The 16,819-nt window shown below is 46.4% G+C and overlaps 1 protein-coding gene across 9 annotated transcripts in view; it reads left to right on the forward strand.

The window, feature by feature from the left end:
* ABCC9 (ATP binding cassette subfamily C member 9) overlaps positions 1-16,351 on the forward strand; it is a 107,269-nt gene extending 90,918 nt beyond the window's left edge. For 6 of the 9 annotated variants that reach the window (XM_048499509.1, XM_048499510.1, XM_048499512.1 and 3 more), the window contains 6 exons: positions 432-510; positions 3,861-3,969; positions 9,910-10,013; positions 11,727-11,860; positions 12,746-12,808; positions 16,040-16,351. In XM_048499509.1, coding sequence (XP_048355466.1) covers positions 432-510; positions 3,861-3,969; positions 9,910-10,013; positions 11,727-11,860; positions 12,746-12,808; positions 16,040-16,177 — 627 coding nt within the window. In that variant the 3' untranslated portion in view covers positions 16,178-16,351. Of the gene's footprint in view, positions 1-431; positions 511-3,860; positions 3,970-9,909; positions 10,014-11,726; positions 11,861-12,745; positions 12,809-14,121; positions 14,289-16,039 lie in introns of all 9 variants that reach the window. The other 3 variants (XM_048499508.1, XM_048499516.1, XM_048499515.1) reach the window with 1 other exon arrangement.
* The last annotated feature ends 468 nt before the right edge of the window (positions 16,352-16,819 follow it).

A 16,819-nucleotide genomic window follows, 5' to 3' on the forward strand; every position in this document is an offset into this window, starting at 1 on the left:
TCGGGGGATGCCTTATATTTCGCACTTCAGCAAAACCTCTACTATGTCTTATTTTTAGGGGATGTCTTATATTCGGGGAAACAGGGTAGCAGTGTAGATTAGATGTTATATTGGGCGTGCCGATGATGGAATGGCACGCAACTCAGGGGCATCCCAGAGGGGGAATCCACAGCCGGCCTCACCAAAAGCCCGGCCTTGCAAGATCAAATAGTGGGCCATGGGAAATACATCATTGGAGACCCTGGCGAGTCATTGCTGGTCAGAATATTGACTTTGAAAGGCCTGTGGTATGATATAGCAGAAGGCAGGTTCATGCATTTGTGTGAGATGTCTTCTCATCTTTAGTCAAATATTGTGAGTTTTGATGTCTCCCCATTTGATTTCCTCCAAGCCAAAGTTTGGACTAAACTACAATGAACCTTCTCTCGCAGGTGGGCATCTGTGGTCGCACTGGCAGTGGGAAATCATCATTATCATTGGCTTTCTTCAGAATGGTAGACATATTTGATGGTAAGGCATGGCTAATAGTTATTGCTTAGGCAAGACCTACATAACTTAAGACCAGCCAATACAAATGCAACCTGCATGGCAGGGCCAATCAAGGGATTGATAAACCAGCAGTGGCGTAGGAGGTTAAGAGCTCGTGTATCTAATCTGGAGGAACCAGGTTTGATTCCCAGCTCTGCCACCTGAGCTGTGGAGGCTTATCTGGGGAATTCAGATTAGCCTGTACACTCCCACACCACATCAGCCTAGGTGACTAGGCTAGTCACAGCTTCTCGGAGCTCTCTCAGCCCCACCTACCTCACAGGGTGTTTGTTGTGAGGGGGGAAGGGAAAGGAGATTGTAAGCCCCTTTGAGTCTCCTGCAGGAGAGAAAGAGGGGATATAAATCCAAACTCCTCCTCCTCCTCCTCCTCCTCCTCCTCCTCCTCCTCCTCCTCCTCCTCCTCCTCCTCTTCTTCTTCTTCTTCTTCTTCTTCTTCTTCTTCTTCTTCTTCTTCTTCTTCTTCTTCTTCTTCTTCTTCTTCTTCTTCTTCTTCTTCTTCTTCCGCCCCTCCACCTACAAGCCTGGTTTTAGAAATGCTACCTGTTATCTGTATTGTCAAAGGCTTTCACAACCGGATTCAACTGGTTCTGGTGGGTTTTCCGGGCCGTGTGGCCGTGGTCTGGTGGATCTTGTTCCTAACGTTTCACCTGCATCTGTGGCTGGCATCTTCAGAGGTGTATCACAGAGGGAAGACTGTTACACACTGATCCACCAGACCACGGCCACGCAGCCCGGAAAACCCACCAGAGCCAGTTGAATCCGGCCGTGAAAGCCTTCGACAATACATAGATAAATGTATACATATGTATACATATAAATATGTATACCTTATATAGGAGCCGCATGGCATAGTGGTTAAGCGCTTGCACTGCCACTCACATGATCAGGAGTTCAAGCCCCCTGTGGGTCAGGTATCCTGGCAGCTGGCTCATGGTCAACTCAGCCATCCATCCATTCCTTGGTCGGTAAATGAGTACCTAGCACATAGCTAGGGGGTAAAGAATAGCTGGGAAAAGCAATGGCAAACTACCCCACATAGGCTTGCCTATGAAATCACTGCTTGCAGTGGTACCCCAGGGTCGGACACGACTGAAGGGGAAACTTTACCTTTACTTTTATACCTTATATACTCGCGTATAAGTCTACTTTTTCAGCACATTTTTTCTGCAGAAAAAAGCTCCCCTTGACTTATACGCGAGTGGCGAGCGGGTGGGGTGGCGAGCGGGTGGGGGGCTTAGTTTCCAAAATCTGACAAGATGGGGCTAGCTTGAGCCTTCTATATCAGGGCAATGGCAACATAGGAAACTAAAAACAAGACAAAAACAAAGTTTTATCCATCTTTACTATTCTGGAATCCTTCTCTGTCATCCCTGTGGTATAAACTCATCTATAACTCAAGGACGGCTGAGCATTTATCTGCTCCCAGTTTGTTTCTTCTTGTGGCTTCAGGCTTATATTGCCAATCATCTCAGATGAAGAGCTGAGACAGGCGAGAAGCCAGATCCTATTGCTGGGGTGAATCAGCCTCCAATAATGACAGCCACGTTAGCGGTTGCTCTGTCTCTGCTTTGGTTCTATCATTAATCATGTGCCGCAGAATCAAAATATTTCCTTTACAGGAAGCAGAAAACTGAAGGGAAGAAAAAAGGAGGGGGGGGGAGGAATTGGTCAATAAGTCCCTTTAGTTCTGAGCTGGATTATCAAAGAGTTTCCTCCCTGTTGGGCTGAGCAAAAACCTAGCTTTGGAAACAATGTGCGTCTTTACTGCTGATCCTCATTTGATGTTTGGATTTTGTTTTGTTTTGCCTCTTCTGGAACCGTTTCATGCCAGGGATTATTAGGTTCAAAACAGGATGACCAACACTGTAATAAAATAAAACCGAAGAGCAGTGGTGCCTTCAAGGCTAATACCATCCATTCCAGCTTGCACCTTTGTGAGTCAGATGTACGGAAGTGCAGGCCAGAATAAATACCCTGTTTTCCCAAAATAAGACAGGGGGCGTTTTCCCACTTACCCTTTGCTGCGTGCAAGTAGCGCGGGGTCCTCCGCGCCTCCCCACTACAGGGGCGGTGACAACGCAGCTGCCCCGACGCTGCTGCTGCCGCGCTCCCTCAGCACGTGTCTTTCCAGGCGCTCTTTGCAACGGCGCCTTGACGGGGTCGTGGGGAAGGCGGGACGTGCGCCTGGAAGGACGCGCGCTGAGAGAAGCGCGCAGCAAAGCGGAGGCGAGGTAGGTGGGAAAACGCCCAGGGTCTTATATCAATTTGTGCTCCAATAGATGCCTTAATGCTTATTTTCAGGGGATGTCTTATTTTTTTCCCCATGATTTTGCGCCCCCTATGTGACCAGCTGCGCCAGGGAATCTATAATGAGGGCTTAGTTTGGAGTGGGGCTTATATTTCAAGCATCCTCCAAAAATCCCCCCAAAAAATCATGCTAGGGCTTATTTTATGGGTAGGCCTTATTTTCGGGGAAACAGGGTATTATAAGTCTTTAAGGCATCACTGGACTTCTACTTTATTTTGCTGCCACTCCTCGGGCCATATTGCAAAGCTGGCTGTTGTGGTTTTGGGGGGCTGCGTGGCCATGGTCTGGTTGGTTTCGTTCCTAATTTTTCACCCGCATCTACGACTGGCACCTTCAGAGGCATGTTTTGGCAAGATGTGTTTCTCTCCATGGCACAGTGTGGAGTACTTGTGTGGTGGGGTATGTTTTGTCCCCCTTGTGGGGACACAAAATAAAATCAAAATGCTCTACCACACAGAACCCACCACACAAATCACTCCACACTATGCCATAGGGAGAAACACACCTCAATGTCACAGGCCGCTGAAAGTGCCAGCCATCGGCGCAGGTGAAAAGTCAGGAGAAAAAACTACCAGACCACGGCCACACCACCTGGACAAACCAGTTGATTCCAGCCATTAAGGCTTTTGACAATACATATTGTAAAGCCTTTATATAAATCTGTGGTCCAGTCTAAACTGTGGTCCAGTCTAAATCTGTGGTCCAGTCAATTTATCCCTAGGGTTGCCAATTCTATATGGGGATATTCCTGGAGATTTTTTGAGGGGGGGGGAACAGTCTGAGGACAGCAATGTCTGAGGACAGCAATGTCTGCCCCACCCTCCAGTGCTGTCATTTCTCCTGGGAGATCAGTTGGAACTCTGGGAGATCAGTTGGAACTCGGGGAGATTTCCAGGGTCTACTTGGGGATTGGCAAACCTAACGACTCTCCACCATTATCAGGACACAGAAAGCCTGCTCTGTTCTGCATCTCACTTGCTTTCCTCTTTGTCATTCCATGCAGGGAAGATTGTGATTGATGGGATTGACATTTCTAAGTTGCCCCTCCACACGTTGCGCTCCAGGCTGTCCATAATCCTACAAGACCCTGTATTGTTTAGCGGTTCCATTCGGTAAGGACCAAACTCTCACTGTTTCAACGTATAACCCAGTAGATGTGGCTCTCTCCATTCTGGGCCAGTATTTTGATGCTGTGGTCAAGAGGCAATGGGAGAATGAATTGAAACCAAATTCTGGTTGTAATTGGGGATTAATTAATATAGATTGCATTGCCTTCCCTAAAGGGGCCTTCCCTATTATGAGTCAGTGTGGTGTAGTGGTTAGAGCCTCAGACTTGAGTCTCAGGAGGGGGATGGGGGCTTTCCAGTGTTTTGCACTGAGTGTCACATGTATGACTATCTGCCACTAGGACTGAAGTCGTGGGTGTGCCCTCGCTGCAATGAGCTCCTGGCACTCAAGGAACGTGTGCGTTCTCTTGAAGCCAAGGTGGCAGACCTGGAGAAGCTGAAAGAGGCAGAGAGGGTGACAGATGGGGCACAAGGGGACCTAACAGCCGGGTCCCACTCGAGGTGACATCTCTTCCAGATATCATGGAGAATGAAAGGTCTTGAGATTGACGGAGGGGTGCCAGTCTGAGGAGTGGGGAAAATGCTCCCTTAGATAGGATCCCTTTTAACTGGTGATCAGATATCCTCTCGCACTGAGGATACCCCTCAGGGAGGTGGGGGGGCTCCTTGTAGTGGGTGATTAAGTCATTAGAAATGTAAAGAGTTGGGTTTTGTGAGAGGCGTGATGACCGCATGGTGACTTGCCTGCCTGGTCTGCGAGAGAAGGTTACAGATGTCACGCTTAATCCTAGATAGGCTTTTAGACAGTGCTAGGGTGGAGTCAGCAGTTGTGGTCCACACATTTAACTTAGCGACATTGGGAAATGTAGCAGGGAGGTTCTGGAAGCTAAATTTAGGCTGCTAGGAAACAGGTTGAAGTCCAGGACCTCCAAGGTGGCATTCTCCCGGAAATGCTACCCGTTCCACGCTTAGGGCGAGCTAGGCAGCCGGAGATACAGGGGTCTCAATGGATGTGGATGAGAAGGTGGTGTAAGGCAGAGGGTTTTAGATTTGAAATGGGAACTGGGGAACCTTTTGGGACAAAGGAGCAGGCCTGTACAAATGGGGCAGACTACATCTTAACCAAAGAGGAACCAGGCTCCTGGCGCTCAACATTAAAGGGTGTGGCAGAACAACTTTTAAACTGATCACTGGGGGAAAGCCGACAGGAGCTGGGGGTGACTAGGTTCGGAATACAGTATCTATGGGGATACAGACAGAGAGGGAGGATTTACTGAATCAACAACATGCAAGAAAGGAAAATAGCAATGTGCATGTGATGACAGGGATAGTGTCTACAAAAGACTTGAGGGTAAAACACATAAATCCCAGGTTGGGACAGAGACAGGGTATACAGGTGTCTCTATGCTAATAGTAGAAGCATTCGACCCTAAAATAGGGGAGCTAAATTACAGAGTTTTGAAGGAGGACTGTGATATAGTGGGCATTACAGAGACATGGTGGAATGAGGAGAACCAGTGGGATATGTTATACCAGGCTTCCTGACTCTATAGGAAGAGATAGGACAGAGAGCATTGGGGGGTGGGGTTGCCCTTTACATCAAAGAGAGCATAGTATCACATGAAATAGACAAAGTAAGGGGAGCTGGTTCCCCTACAGAATCACTGTGGATATCAATACCAGGTGTGAAGGACAGTTTAATATTAGGAATATGTTATAAGTCTATTGACCAAAGTGCACAAGAGGATTCTGAGATGGAAAAAAAGAAATTAGAGATATAAAACAAAAATGTAGTGGTAATGGGTGATTTTAACTATCCCCATATAAACTGGAAAAATGCATGTTCAGGTCATAGTAAGGAGAGAGCATTCCCTGGATATGCTAAATGACTGTGGCTTAAGAGCAGATGGTTGTGGAACCAGCCAGGGGAGGAGGAGTGATCCTAGATCTAATTCTATGTGGGACCGAGGACCTGGTGCAGGGAAGTCCAGTGTTGTTGAGCCACGATAGGGAACAGCAGAAACCACAATGCTGTCAGATTCAGTATCTCAGCATGCAGAACAAGTGGGCAACTACTAATGTAGTTACATCTGCCTCTCAGAAAGGGAAATTTCTCAAAGATGAGAGAGGGATAGTGCGCAGGGAAGCTGAAAGGGAAAATCAAAGAGAGTCAAAACTGTCCAGGATGCTTGGAGGTTATTTAAAAACGCAGTAATAAAAGCTCAGCTGGAATGTGTTCCACAGGTTAGAAAAGGCAGCACCCAGTCCAAAAGAAAGCCACCATGGTTAACAAGAGAGGTTGAGGAAATTATCAGAAAAAAGAAAATGTCTTTAGAAAAAAAAATGGAAGTCCAGTTTGGCTGATGAAAGAATATGAGAGAGGAACACAAATGGTGGCAAAAGAGAAGCAAGTTAGCTGTAAGGGAGGCAAAAAAGGATTATGAGGAATGCATGGCTGCGAACATCAAGACCATGCAACAAACAGTTCTTCAAGTACATCAAAAGCAGGAAGCCAACAAGGGAAGCGGTAGGCCCGTTAGATGACAAAAGGAACAAAGGGCGTGCTAAAAGATGGCAGGGAGATTGCAGAGAAGCTGAATGAATTCTTTGCATCTGTCTTCACTCCAAGAGGAGGTGAGGAACATTCCTGCACCTGAACCAAGAAGCTTCTTAGGAGGCTGAATCCGAGGAACTAGCAAAGATAGTGTGGTAGACAAGGAAGAAGTTCATGTGGCAGCCATTGATAAATCTAAATGTTACCAAATCCCTGGCCCAGATTGCATTCACCCAAGAGTTCTTAAAAAGAGCTCTCAAGCATGAAGAATTACTGATCTTCTCAATTCTTTTTAATATGCAACTTATCCCTGAAATCAGGCTCCATCCCTGAAGACTGGAAGATGGCCAATGTCACACCAATCTTTAAGAAAGGATCTAGGGGGGCCCCGGGAAATTACAGGCCAGTCAGTTTGACATCTGTTCCTGGTGTAAATTAATAGAATCTATCATTAAAAGATAAAATTATTTAAACATGTAGAAAAGCAAGACCTGCTGAGAAAGAGTCAGCATGAAACTTTTGCAGAGGCAAATCCTGTCTTTACAAACTTACTAGAGTTCTTTGAGGGGTGTAAAGCAGGCATGTGTGGACAGGGGTGAACCGGTGGACATTGGTTCTACTTGGATTTCCAAAAGGCTTTTTTGACAAAGTTCCTCACCAGAGATACAGTTGAGAAAACTCAGCAATGAAGGAATAAGAGGGAAGTCCTCCCTATGGATTAAAAAAACTGGTTGGAGAAACAGGAAACAAAGCAGTGGGTGTAAATGGGAAGTTCTCACAATGGAGAGAGATGTCGGGAGTGGTGTCCCCTAAGCGATCCGTTTTGGGACCAGTGCTCTTTAACCTATTCATAAATGACCTGGAAGTAGGGGTGGGTAAGCGTGGTGGCCTAAGTTTGCAGATGATACCAAATTATGTAGGGTGGTGAGAACCACAAAGGATTGGCGAAGAGCTCCAAGCCCGGACCTTGATAAATTAGGTGAGTGGACTCCAGAAATGGCAAATGCACAGTTCAATGTAGCAAAATGTAAGAGTGATGCACTATAGGGGCAAAAATCCAAACTTCACATACACGCTAAGCAGGGGTCAGTGCTATCAGTCACAGAACCAGGAAAGGGATTTAGGCGTCTTAGTTGATAGTTCCATGGGAATGTCAACTCAATGCATGGCAGCTGTAAAAAAAAGGCAAACTCTATGCTGGGGATCATTAGAAAAGGAATTGATAATAAAATCTGCAAAGATTGTCATGCCCTTATATAAAGCAGTGGTGCTGACCGCACTTGGAGTACCTGCAATGTCCAGTTCACCAGGTAAGCGCATCTCAAAAAGGATATTGAGGAGATAGAAAAAGTGCAGAGAAGGGCAACAAGGATGATTGAGGGACTGGAGCACCTTCCCTATGAGGAGAGGCTGCAGTGTTTGGGACTCTTTAGTTTGGAGAGGAGACGTCTGAGGGGGGATATGATTGAAGTCTACAAAATTATGCATGGGGTAGAAAATGTTGACAGAGAGAAATTTTTCTCTCTTTCTCACAATACTAGAACCAGGGGGCATCCATTGAAAATGCTGGGGGGAAGAATTAGGACTAATAAAAGGGAACACTTCTTCACGCGACGTGTGATTGGTGTTTGGAATATGCTGCCACAGGAGGTGGTGATGGCCACTAACCTGGATAGCTTTAAAAGGGGCTTGGACAGATTTATGGAGGAGAAGTCCATTTATGGCTACCAATCTTGAACCTCCTCGATCTGAGATTGCAAATGCCTTAACAGACCAGGTGATTTGGAGCAACAGCCGCAGAAGGCCATTGTGTTCACATCCTACATGTGAGCTCCGAAAGGCACCTGGTGGGCCACTGCGAGTAGCAGAGAGCTGGACTAGATGGACTTTGGTCTGATCCAGCTGGCTTGTTCTTATGTTCTTATGTTCTTAAAATGGGGTACAAATAAACAAAAATATTAGTGACCACTAGTGTAAATAGTCTTGGGGGTCTGTTTGTCCTGTTAGAAAAGGAGATCATGGCAGTCATCAAAAGAGTTTTTTATCAACTACATTCAACACATGAGCAACCACATTTTGTGTATTGTCGAAGGCTTTCATAGTTGGAATCACTGGGGTGTTGAGTGGTTTCTGGGCCATATGGCCATGTTCCAGGCTGCATAGCCGTGATCCTCTGAAGATGCCAGCCACAGATGCAGGCGAAATATCAGGAGAAAATGCTACTACATGATCCTCTGAAGATGCCAGCCACAGATGCAGGTGAAACGTTAGGAGAAAATGGTACTAGAACATGGCCATGCAGCCTGGAAACCACATAACACCCCAACCACATTTAGATTCAGCTGATCCACATACCTGCAAATTCAGGCCTACATTACTGTAATTTCATCGTTGTGATGCTGCTGTTAACATACAGTTGGGAAACTTAAATGTCCTCAAAGTACTGCAGCTAGGTTGCTTGATGCATGTCAATCATTTTACCCATTGCACAGCTGCCAGGCTCCTGCTAACAGTCCAACAGTGCTGCCAACATTGGCGGGAGAATTTTCTTTAAAAATAGAAGCATCTATGCCACTACATCGCTTCTGGGGGATAGCAGCAGAAACCTACCATAAGAAGGGATTAGATCTGGCATTTGGATAGAGTGGTGGTGTCTGATATTGATGCATCCTCATCTTCCTGTGGAAAGGAGGAGCCCTGGGAGGGTGGCTAGGGAGCATGCAAATCCAACACTCATTCCACGATCTCCCTTAGGACAGATTTTTTTCCCCATCTGGATAGGTGGCAGTGGCGTAGTGCCATGGGGGTGGGGACAGAGGTGGGATCCAGCAGGTTCTCACAGGTTTCCGAGAGTAGGTTACTAATTATTTGTGTGTGCCGAGAGGGGATTACTAATTGGTGATTTTGCCATGTGATTTTTGCTTTAGTTACACCCCTCCTCTCAGCAGTAGCGCGCAGAACTTGAAGCAGTCTAGCAGGAGGTGCACCGGCATGCGTGGCAGCCTGTGCCTGCATGCATTTGTTTCCCGCCCAAGGACCGGCGCAGCGGCTGCGTCCTTGCCACAGCCCAGCCCAGGAATGCCCTGCCCCTGGAATGCCCAGCCACACCCCCGTTGTGCCCCGCCCAACCCCATTGGCGCTACACCACAGTTTGAATCCCACCACCATGGGAACCTGTTACTAAAATTTTTGGATCCCACCACTGGGTGGGGAGGGGGGTACGCGATGCACCGGGTGTGCACTGGTGTTGGGGCACTCCAGGGTGTAACGGGGCATGGCAGGGGTGCAGATCGCACGCATGCCCCGGGCACAGTTCCCCCTTGCTCCAGCCCTGATAGTGGTAATAGCAATATGCAACTGTACTGTGTAATACTAACGACAAAGTCTTCAGTAGACAAAGATATATGTTTTGCGAATGTCTTTTCTCTCAGCTTCAATCTGGATCCGGAGTGCAAATGTACAGATGATACACTTTGGGAAGCCCTAGAGATCGCCCAGCTGAAGAACATGGTCAAGTCATTGCCAGGAGGTCTAGGTGTGTCTATCTGATTTAACTCTGCCACCAGGCTTAAATTAAAAAAAAAACAACCAGCATCCAGCATGTAGAGGAATGATTTGGCTAGTTGATGCTCCAAAAAAAGTTGTACGCAGCTATACTTGCCCAAGCAAAATCCAAAACAAAATCCATCTCCTCTTATTGGAAGCCTAAAGACCAGCAAAATCCGAATTTCACTCAAAAAACCAGGCAAGAGACACGTTTCTTTTTGAAGGTGGACAGCGGAAATGGCCAGTCTTCCCTGGGCCTTGTTCTCGTGCTGTTGACAAATCCTTCTGTTTCTGGCCTGGAATGCCAGAATGCCTTTGGAGGGACCAGCCGCTGATAGTGCCCCCCTCTTTTTTAGGCCCTTACATCCGGGCCGTTTGTCATCTAATAGGACTTGCCGCTCCTCCCTCTAGGGGAGGGGACTTTGAAAATTGAGCTGCTGGACGCCACTTATCTTTAAATTTGTATTTATTATATTAGTATACTTAGTCTTATTGTTCTTATCGCTGCTTTTAAAGGTTTTAGTTATCTTACTATTGTACCACGCTACATGTTGTACACTGCCCAGAGCCCCTTGGGGACAGGGTGGTATAAAAATCCAAAGTATAAATAAAATAAATATAAATGTTAGAAATGTCCTCTACTACTGCCCAGTGGTCATTATTTTGATGTCCACTGCTCATGTTAATCAAACAAAACCCGCAATTAGCAGCCTTCCTCCCGCCTTCCACAGCGCTACCATTCTTAAATAAAAAAATTACTTTATTTGTTGATTTCCAAGCATATCAATTAACACTTAAAATTTCAAGCTTAACATATAACATTCAAATAGTCACATTTTTGCCATCTTTCTCAATTTAACATTTCTTCCATATGTTTAAATATTACACTTATACAAAATCAATAAACCAGACTTTAAACTTCAAAATATCATATACATATTTTAACTATTATCTAACTTATGTGTTCAAATAATTTACAAACAAATTCCATGTTTTATAAAACTTCTCAGGGTGTCCTTTCAATTTCCATGTAAGTTTGCCAGTGGCCATTATATCGGTTATATTTCTTTCTCAATTTTCTAATTTCGGTGTTTCATTTGTTTTCCAGGTCTCTGCTATTTCTATTTTGGCTATTGTCAATAAGTAGAGGAATAAGTTAATATTTCTATTTACTATTTTATTTGTGGTCATTCCTAGTAGAATTGTTTCTGGTTTTCTATCTATTTTTGTTGTAAATATTCTATCCATAACTTTAAGAATACTGTTCCAAAATGATCTTATTTTTTTACAGTCCCACCACATATGTGTGTGTGTATATATGTGTGTGTGTGTGTGTGTGTGTGTGTGTGTGCCTATGTGTATTTTCCATTTCCAAAATTTGTCATCATTTTCATTACTGAATTTGGATAACTCAGCAGGGTTATAATGCCACCTGTAAAACATTTTTTAAAATTTTTTATTTTACATTAATTGCTAATGTGAGTTTGTTATGTTTCTTCCAGCAATTTCCCCATTCCTCTAAAAATATTGGTCTTTTTATATCTGTTGCCCATTTGATCCTCACTTCTTTCACTACCTTTTGTTCTGTTTTGTATCTTAATAATAATTTATATAATTATTACTTTTGTCTCATCTTTACATAAAGTTTCCTCAAATTCATTGATTTCCCAGCGCTACCACTCTTGACTTTATCCCTTTCCAGATGCGGTGGTAACTGAAGGAGGAGAGAATTTCAGTGTCGGCCAGCGCCAGCTCTTCTGCCTGGCCAGAGCCTTTGTACGTAGGAGCAGCATCCTCATCATGGACGAAGCCACGGCCTCCATCGATATGGCCACAGTGAGTACCTTGCATTCTTACCAGAGGCCGAGCTACCTGGGGATGAGGGGTGAGTACCTTGCATTCTTACCAGAGGCTGAGCTACCTGGGGACGAGGGGTGTGCGTTGCAAAAATCTCCCCCTTGTGGCGCCCCCCTCATACACTTACCTTAGTAAAACAGTGTAGGCTGGAGAAGCAGCCTGTTCCCTTCAGGTTGAAAATGACCTGGTGGAAACTACACTTCCCAGGAGACCTTGTGAGCCCCAGGGTCTCATGGGAAGTGTAGTTCCCACCAGGCTGTTTAGCCTGAAGGGAACAGGCTGCTTTCCCAAGCTGAACTAAGGTAAGGGGGTGAGGGCAGGGCGCCATGGGGGGACGAAAAACACAGAGTGTGCACCAGGCGCACATTGGCCTAGCTATGCCTCTGGTCCTCACCCATCTGTTCCTTGTTTGGGTAGCAAGGTTTTTATATTAAAACAACCTAATGGGTTAAAACAATATCTTCCCCCATACCAGATCTAATCTAGTTCTGGTAACCACACCCAAAAACAGGGAAGGTGCAGAAAAGAGCAACAGGAAAACCAAACATCAATGGCAGTCTCTCCAGACATCTTACAGATATGGGTATAAACCAACACCTCACAAACATTTAAACCATCATAAAAAAGGACATAAAACATCTCTAAGTACAGTTCCATCACAGTTGCTTAGCCACAAGACAACATCAATTCAACTGTCCTGAAATAACTCCTTTGACTTATTTAGTTATTTAAATATTTAAAGTTCTCTTAGAACCCCCAAACCTATGGTGTGAGGTCCATTCGTCTGGCACTGTAAATAGCTGAAGAAAGCCGGGTAGTGTAAGCAGACCAATCAGTTAACTGTTGCCTCCCCTACTTTGCTAGGAAAATATTTTACAGAAGGTTGTGATGACCGCCTTTGCAGAGCGCACCGTTGTAATAATCGCTGTAAGTATGCGGCTCTCTTCTTACACTCTCCCAGTCGATACTGATCTTGTTTTGTACAGGATGACAGGTCTGAAGGAAACAAAATCAATCGTACTCACCCATGAGTCAGAATCTATACCAAGAAGTCTCTTCCGTCTTGGAAGCTCTGTAGATCCTGGTTATAGAATGTCACGTAAGATTATGCTGACATCATACAAATTGTTGTATGTCCTGACAAGTTGAGATAGCCCTTCAGTTTCTCGGGGAATGAACTCATAGATGTTGACATGTATGGAGGATTATCACATGGAAGTTTCATACAATCGTGTGATGTTTGAACCAGGCCATAGTGCAGTGATGGCGAACCTATGGCACAGGTGCCAGAGGCGGCACTCGGAGCCCTCTCTGTGGGCACGCGTGCACAGAGTTCGTCATGTGGGGGGTGGAAAATCACCACCACCACCACCACCCCACACACACACATCTAAACTGGCCTGGGCCACTAAGCACGACGTGCGCGCACCATGGTGAGCAGGGAGGACTCAGCTGGCGGGCCTGGTGCCTGTGCTCAGGGTGGCTGTTGCCTGGGGGGGGGAGCGCAGAGGAGGCAGAGATGCTAGAGAGGCACAGAGTGGTGCGTGCAGGACTTGCTAGAGGCTAGAGCAGGCTGGCCCCTGCTCGAGCATGTGGGGCGGAGGAAGAGGGAGCCAACCGTTTTTTTCTAAACTAAAACCTCAGCATTCTGGTTAAATTGCCGGGTTGGCCTTTACGATAAATAAGTGGGGATTTGGGTTGTAATTTGGGTACTCGGTCTCAAAAAGGTTCTCCATCACTGCCATAGTGGTTGTATCAGTGGTGTAGCACCAAGGGGACAGGGGGGGTGCACGATGCACCAGATTCACGCCGATATGAAGACATGGTGGGGGCATTCTGGGGGCATGGCGTGGCATGGTGGGGGAATTCCAGGGCTGGCAGGGGTGCGGCAGGGGCGCAGGGTGTATGCCTGGGCACAGTTCCCCCTCGCTCCGGCCCTGGTTGCCATACCCAAAGAAATGATATGTTACTGCATGGAATGATGGGGGAAGAGAGATAACACATCTAAAGAAGGAATTATGGGGATGTGTAAATACTGCTTTATTGGATTCTTACACTGGGCACTGCTTTCCTGTTGATTATTCTTTCCACTGACCTTCTCAACCAAAAACGTATGTTTCTATTTATATTCGGATCTCTTGCTCTTTGCTTGGTTCTCTCTTGGCCTCCTCTGCCTGTCCCCCTGACCTTTCTTTCAATCTTCTTTCGTTCTTTCCCTTCCCACCTTTCCTGGTCTCCAGCACCGCGTCTCTCAAATCCTGGATGCCGACCTGGTCTTAGTCCTTTCGGACGGCGACCTTGTTGAGTGCGACAGCGCTGCCCAGTTGCTCCTCAAGAAGGACGGCCTGTTCACCACTTTGGTGAAGACCAACAAGTAGACACTGTCAGCCTGGGACTCTGGCTTCTGGTACTGCTGCCTTTAGTTCTGCCTGCGTCTTTTCTTCATTCAAGCATGACCAACCTTGGAACCTGGTGTGGGCAGTGTGATGTCCTGTAGGGATGTTTAATTGCTCAGATACTGATTTTTTCTGAACTGAGCTTGGAGATAAACATATCCTCTTGCCCATCTTCGGCTGGTGCATCAGCTTTATACATTCCAGGGCCAATCAGATCTACACACACATATAGAGCCCACTGCTGCAGAGTGGGAAGCTGCCATCAAATCTTTGCTCACAACCTGAGTTCAATCCCAACAGAAGTCAATTTCAGGTAGCTGACTCAAGGTTGACTCAGCCTTCTATCTTTCTGAGATTGGTCAAATGAATACTCAGCTTGCTGGGGGTAAAGTGTAGATGACTAGGAAAGGCAATGGCATATTATCTATTGGATGGATGGATGGATGGATGGATGGATGGATGGATGGATGGATGGATGGATGGATGGATGGATGGATGGATGGATGGATGGATGGATGGATGGATGGATGGATGGATGGATGGGTGGGTGGGTGGGTGGGTGGATAGGTGGATGGATGGATGGGTGGATGGATGGGTGGGTGGGTGGGTGGGTGGATAGGTGGGTGGGTGGGTGGATAGGTGGTTAGATAGGTGGGTGGGTGGGTGGGTGGGTGGATAGGTGGTTGGATAGGTGGATGGATGGGTGGATGGGTGGTTGGATGGGTGGTTGGATAGGTGGATGGATGGATGGGTGGGTGGATAGGTGGATGGGTGGATGGGTAGGTGGGTGGGTGGATAGGTGGATGGATGGATGGACGGGTGGGTGGGTGAGTGGGTGGGTGGATGGGTGGGTGGGTGGGTGGTTGGATAGGTGGATGGATGGATGGATGGATGGGTGGGTGGTTGGATAGGTGGGTGGGTGGGTGGGTGGATGGGTGGGTGGATAGGTGGATGGATGGATGGGTGGATGGATGGGTGGATGGATGGATGGATGGATGGGTGGGTGGGTGGTTGGATAGGTGGGTGGATGGATGGGTGGATGGGTGGATGGATGGGTGGGTGGGTGGATAGGTGGATGGATAGGTGGATGGGTGGATGGGTGGATGGGTGATTGGATAGGTGGGTGGATGGATGGGTGGATGGGTGGTTGGATAGGTGGGTGGGTGGGTGGGTGGATAGGTGGGTGGGTGGGTGGGTGGGTGGGTCGGTGGATGGATGGGTGGGTGGGTGGATGGGTTGGGTGGATAGGTGGATGGATGGGTGGATGGGTGGATGGATGGGTGCGTGGATGGATGGATGGATGATACATAATGAATAGATAATAAATAGATGGATAAATTGACTGAGAGAGAGAGAGATCCATTGGAGCTGATCCAATGGGGCTCTTCTGATGTGACATCACTCCAGACATAGTTGATGGAGAGGCAAACAGACGGACAGACAGATTGGATGGACAGGCAAGCAGGCAAACAGATAGACAGATATCCAGTGGGGCTGATCCCATGGGGCTCTTCTTACGTGACATCACTCTTTTGGAGTCCTATTTGGCATAGTGTTCCCATTTGCATTATTTTCATTCCTCAGAGTTAGGTGGGGTACAAAAATCGGCCTATCACATATATACTGAAGGAAGTAATATGCTGTTGGAAGTAATGTGAGGTACATGCCCTCCTACTCCATGCTAACTATGTGGACTAGATTCTGATAATATAGATTGATTAGACGCCCCCCAAAAGGTAATAGACGTCTATTTTAATTGCAGCATCGGGTCCACACCATCCTGACCGCAGACCTGGTCATTGTGATGAAACGAGGGAACATTTTGGAATACGACACACCTGAGAATCTACTGGCTCAAGAAGACGGCATCTTCGCATCTTTCGTTCGGGCTGATATGTGAAGAAGCCGCTCTGTTGCATGTCATTGGCTTTTTAATGTCTAAATTTTTTTCAGCCAAAAGGAAGAATAAAAATCTTTTTCTATTTAATGTAGCAACATGGCAAACTTGGCCAAGGAGTTTGCATTTGTACGTTTTAGATGTATGCTTCAAAGCAATAAATTCTACTTCACATGATGTTTGTGAATTCTTCCATTCTTTTTCCTTTGCCGATGAAAGACATTTTCTGTAAGCGTTACGAGCTGGAATTTCTCTCTGTGATAGCAAAAGCATTTACTGCATTTCGTGGTAGTCATGATGGTTAAAGTTTCTTGTAAATGTGTGTATCTGGAGGAGAAAGAGCAAGAGGGTTGCTGATCAGATATAATTCTGCCCAGTGTAGTTCCTGCTAAAAAATGGGCTAAGGCCCCTTCCGCACACGCAGAATAATGCACTTTCAATCCACTTTCAATGCACTTTGCAGCTGGATTTTAATGAGCAGAATAGCAAAATCCACTTGCAAACACTTATGAAAGTGGATTGGAAGTGCATTATTCTGCATGTGCGGAAGGGGCCTAAGTCAAGCTTGATTTAATGAATGTAGAAATAAATCTCACCATAAGTCAGTGGAGCTGACTCCAAAGAAAGCATGCTCAGGAATTTAGC

Source organism: Sphaerodactylus townsendi, linkage group LG06, assembly GCF_021028975.2.
Source record: "Sphaerodactylus townsendi isolate TG3544 linkage group LG06, MPM_Stown_v2.3, whole genome shotgun sequence".
Lineage (NCBI taxonomy): Eukaryota > Metazoa > Chordata > Lepidosauria > Squamata > Sphaerodactylidae > Sphaerodactylus > Sphaerodactylus townsendi.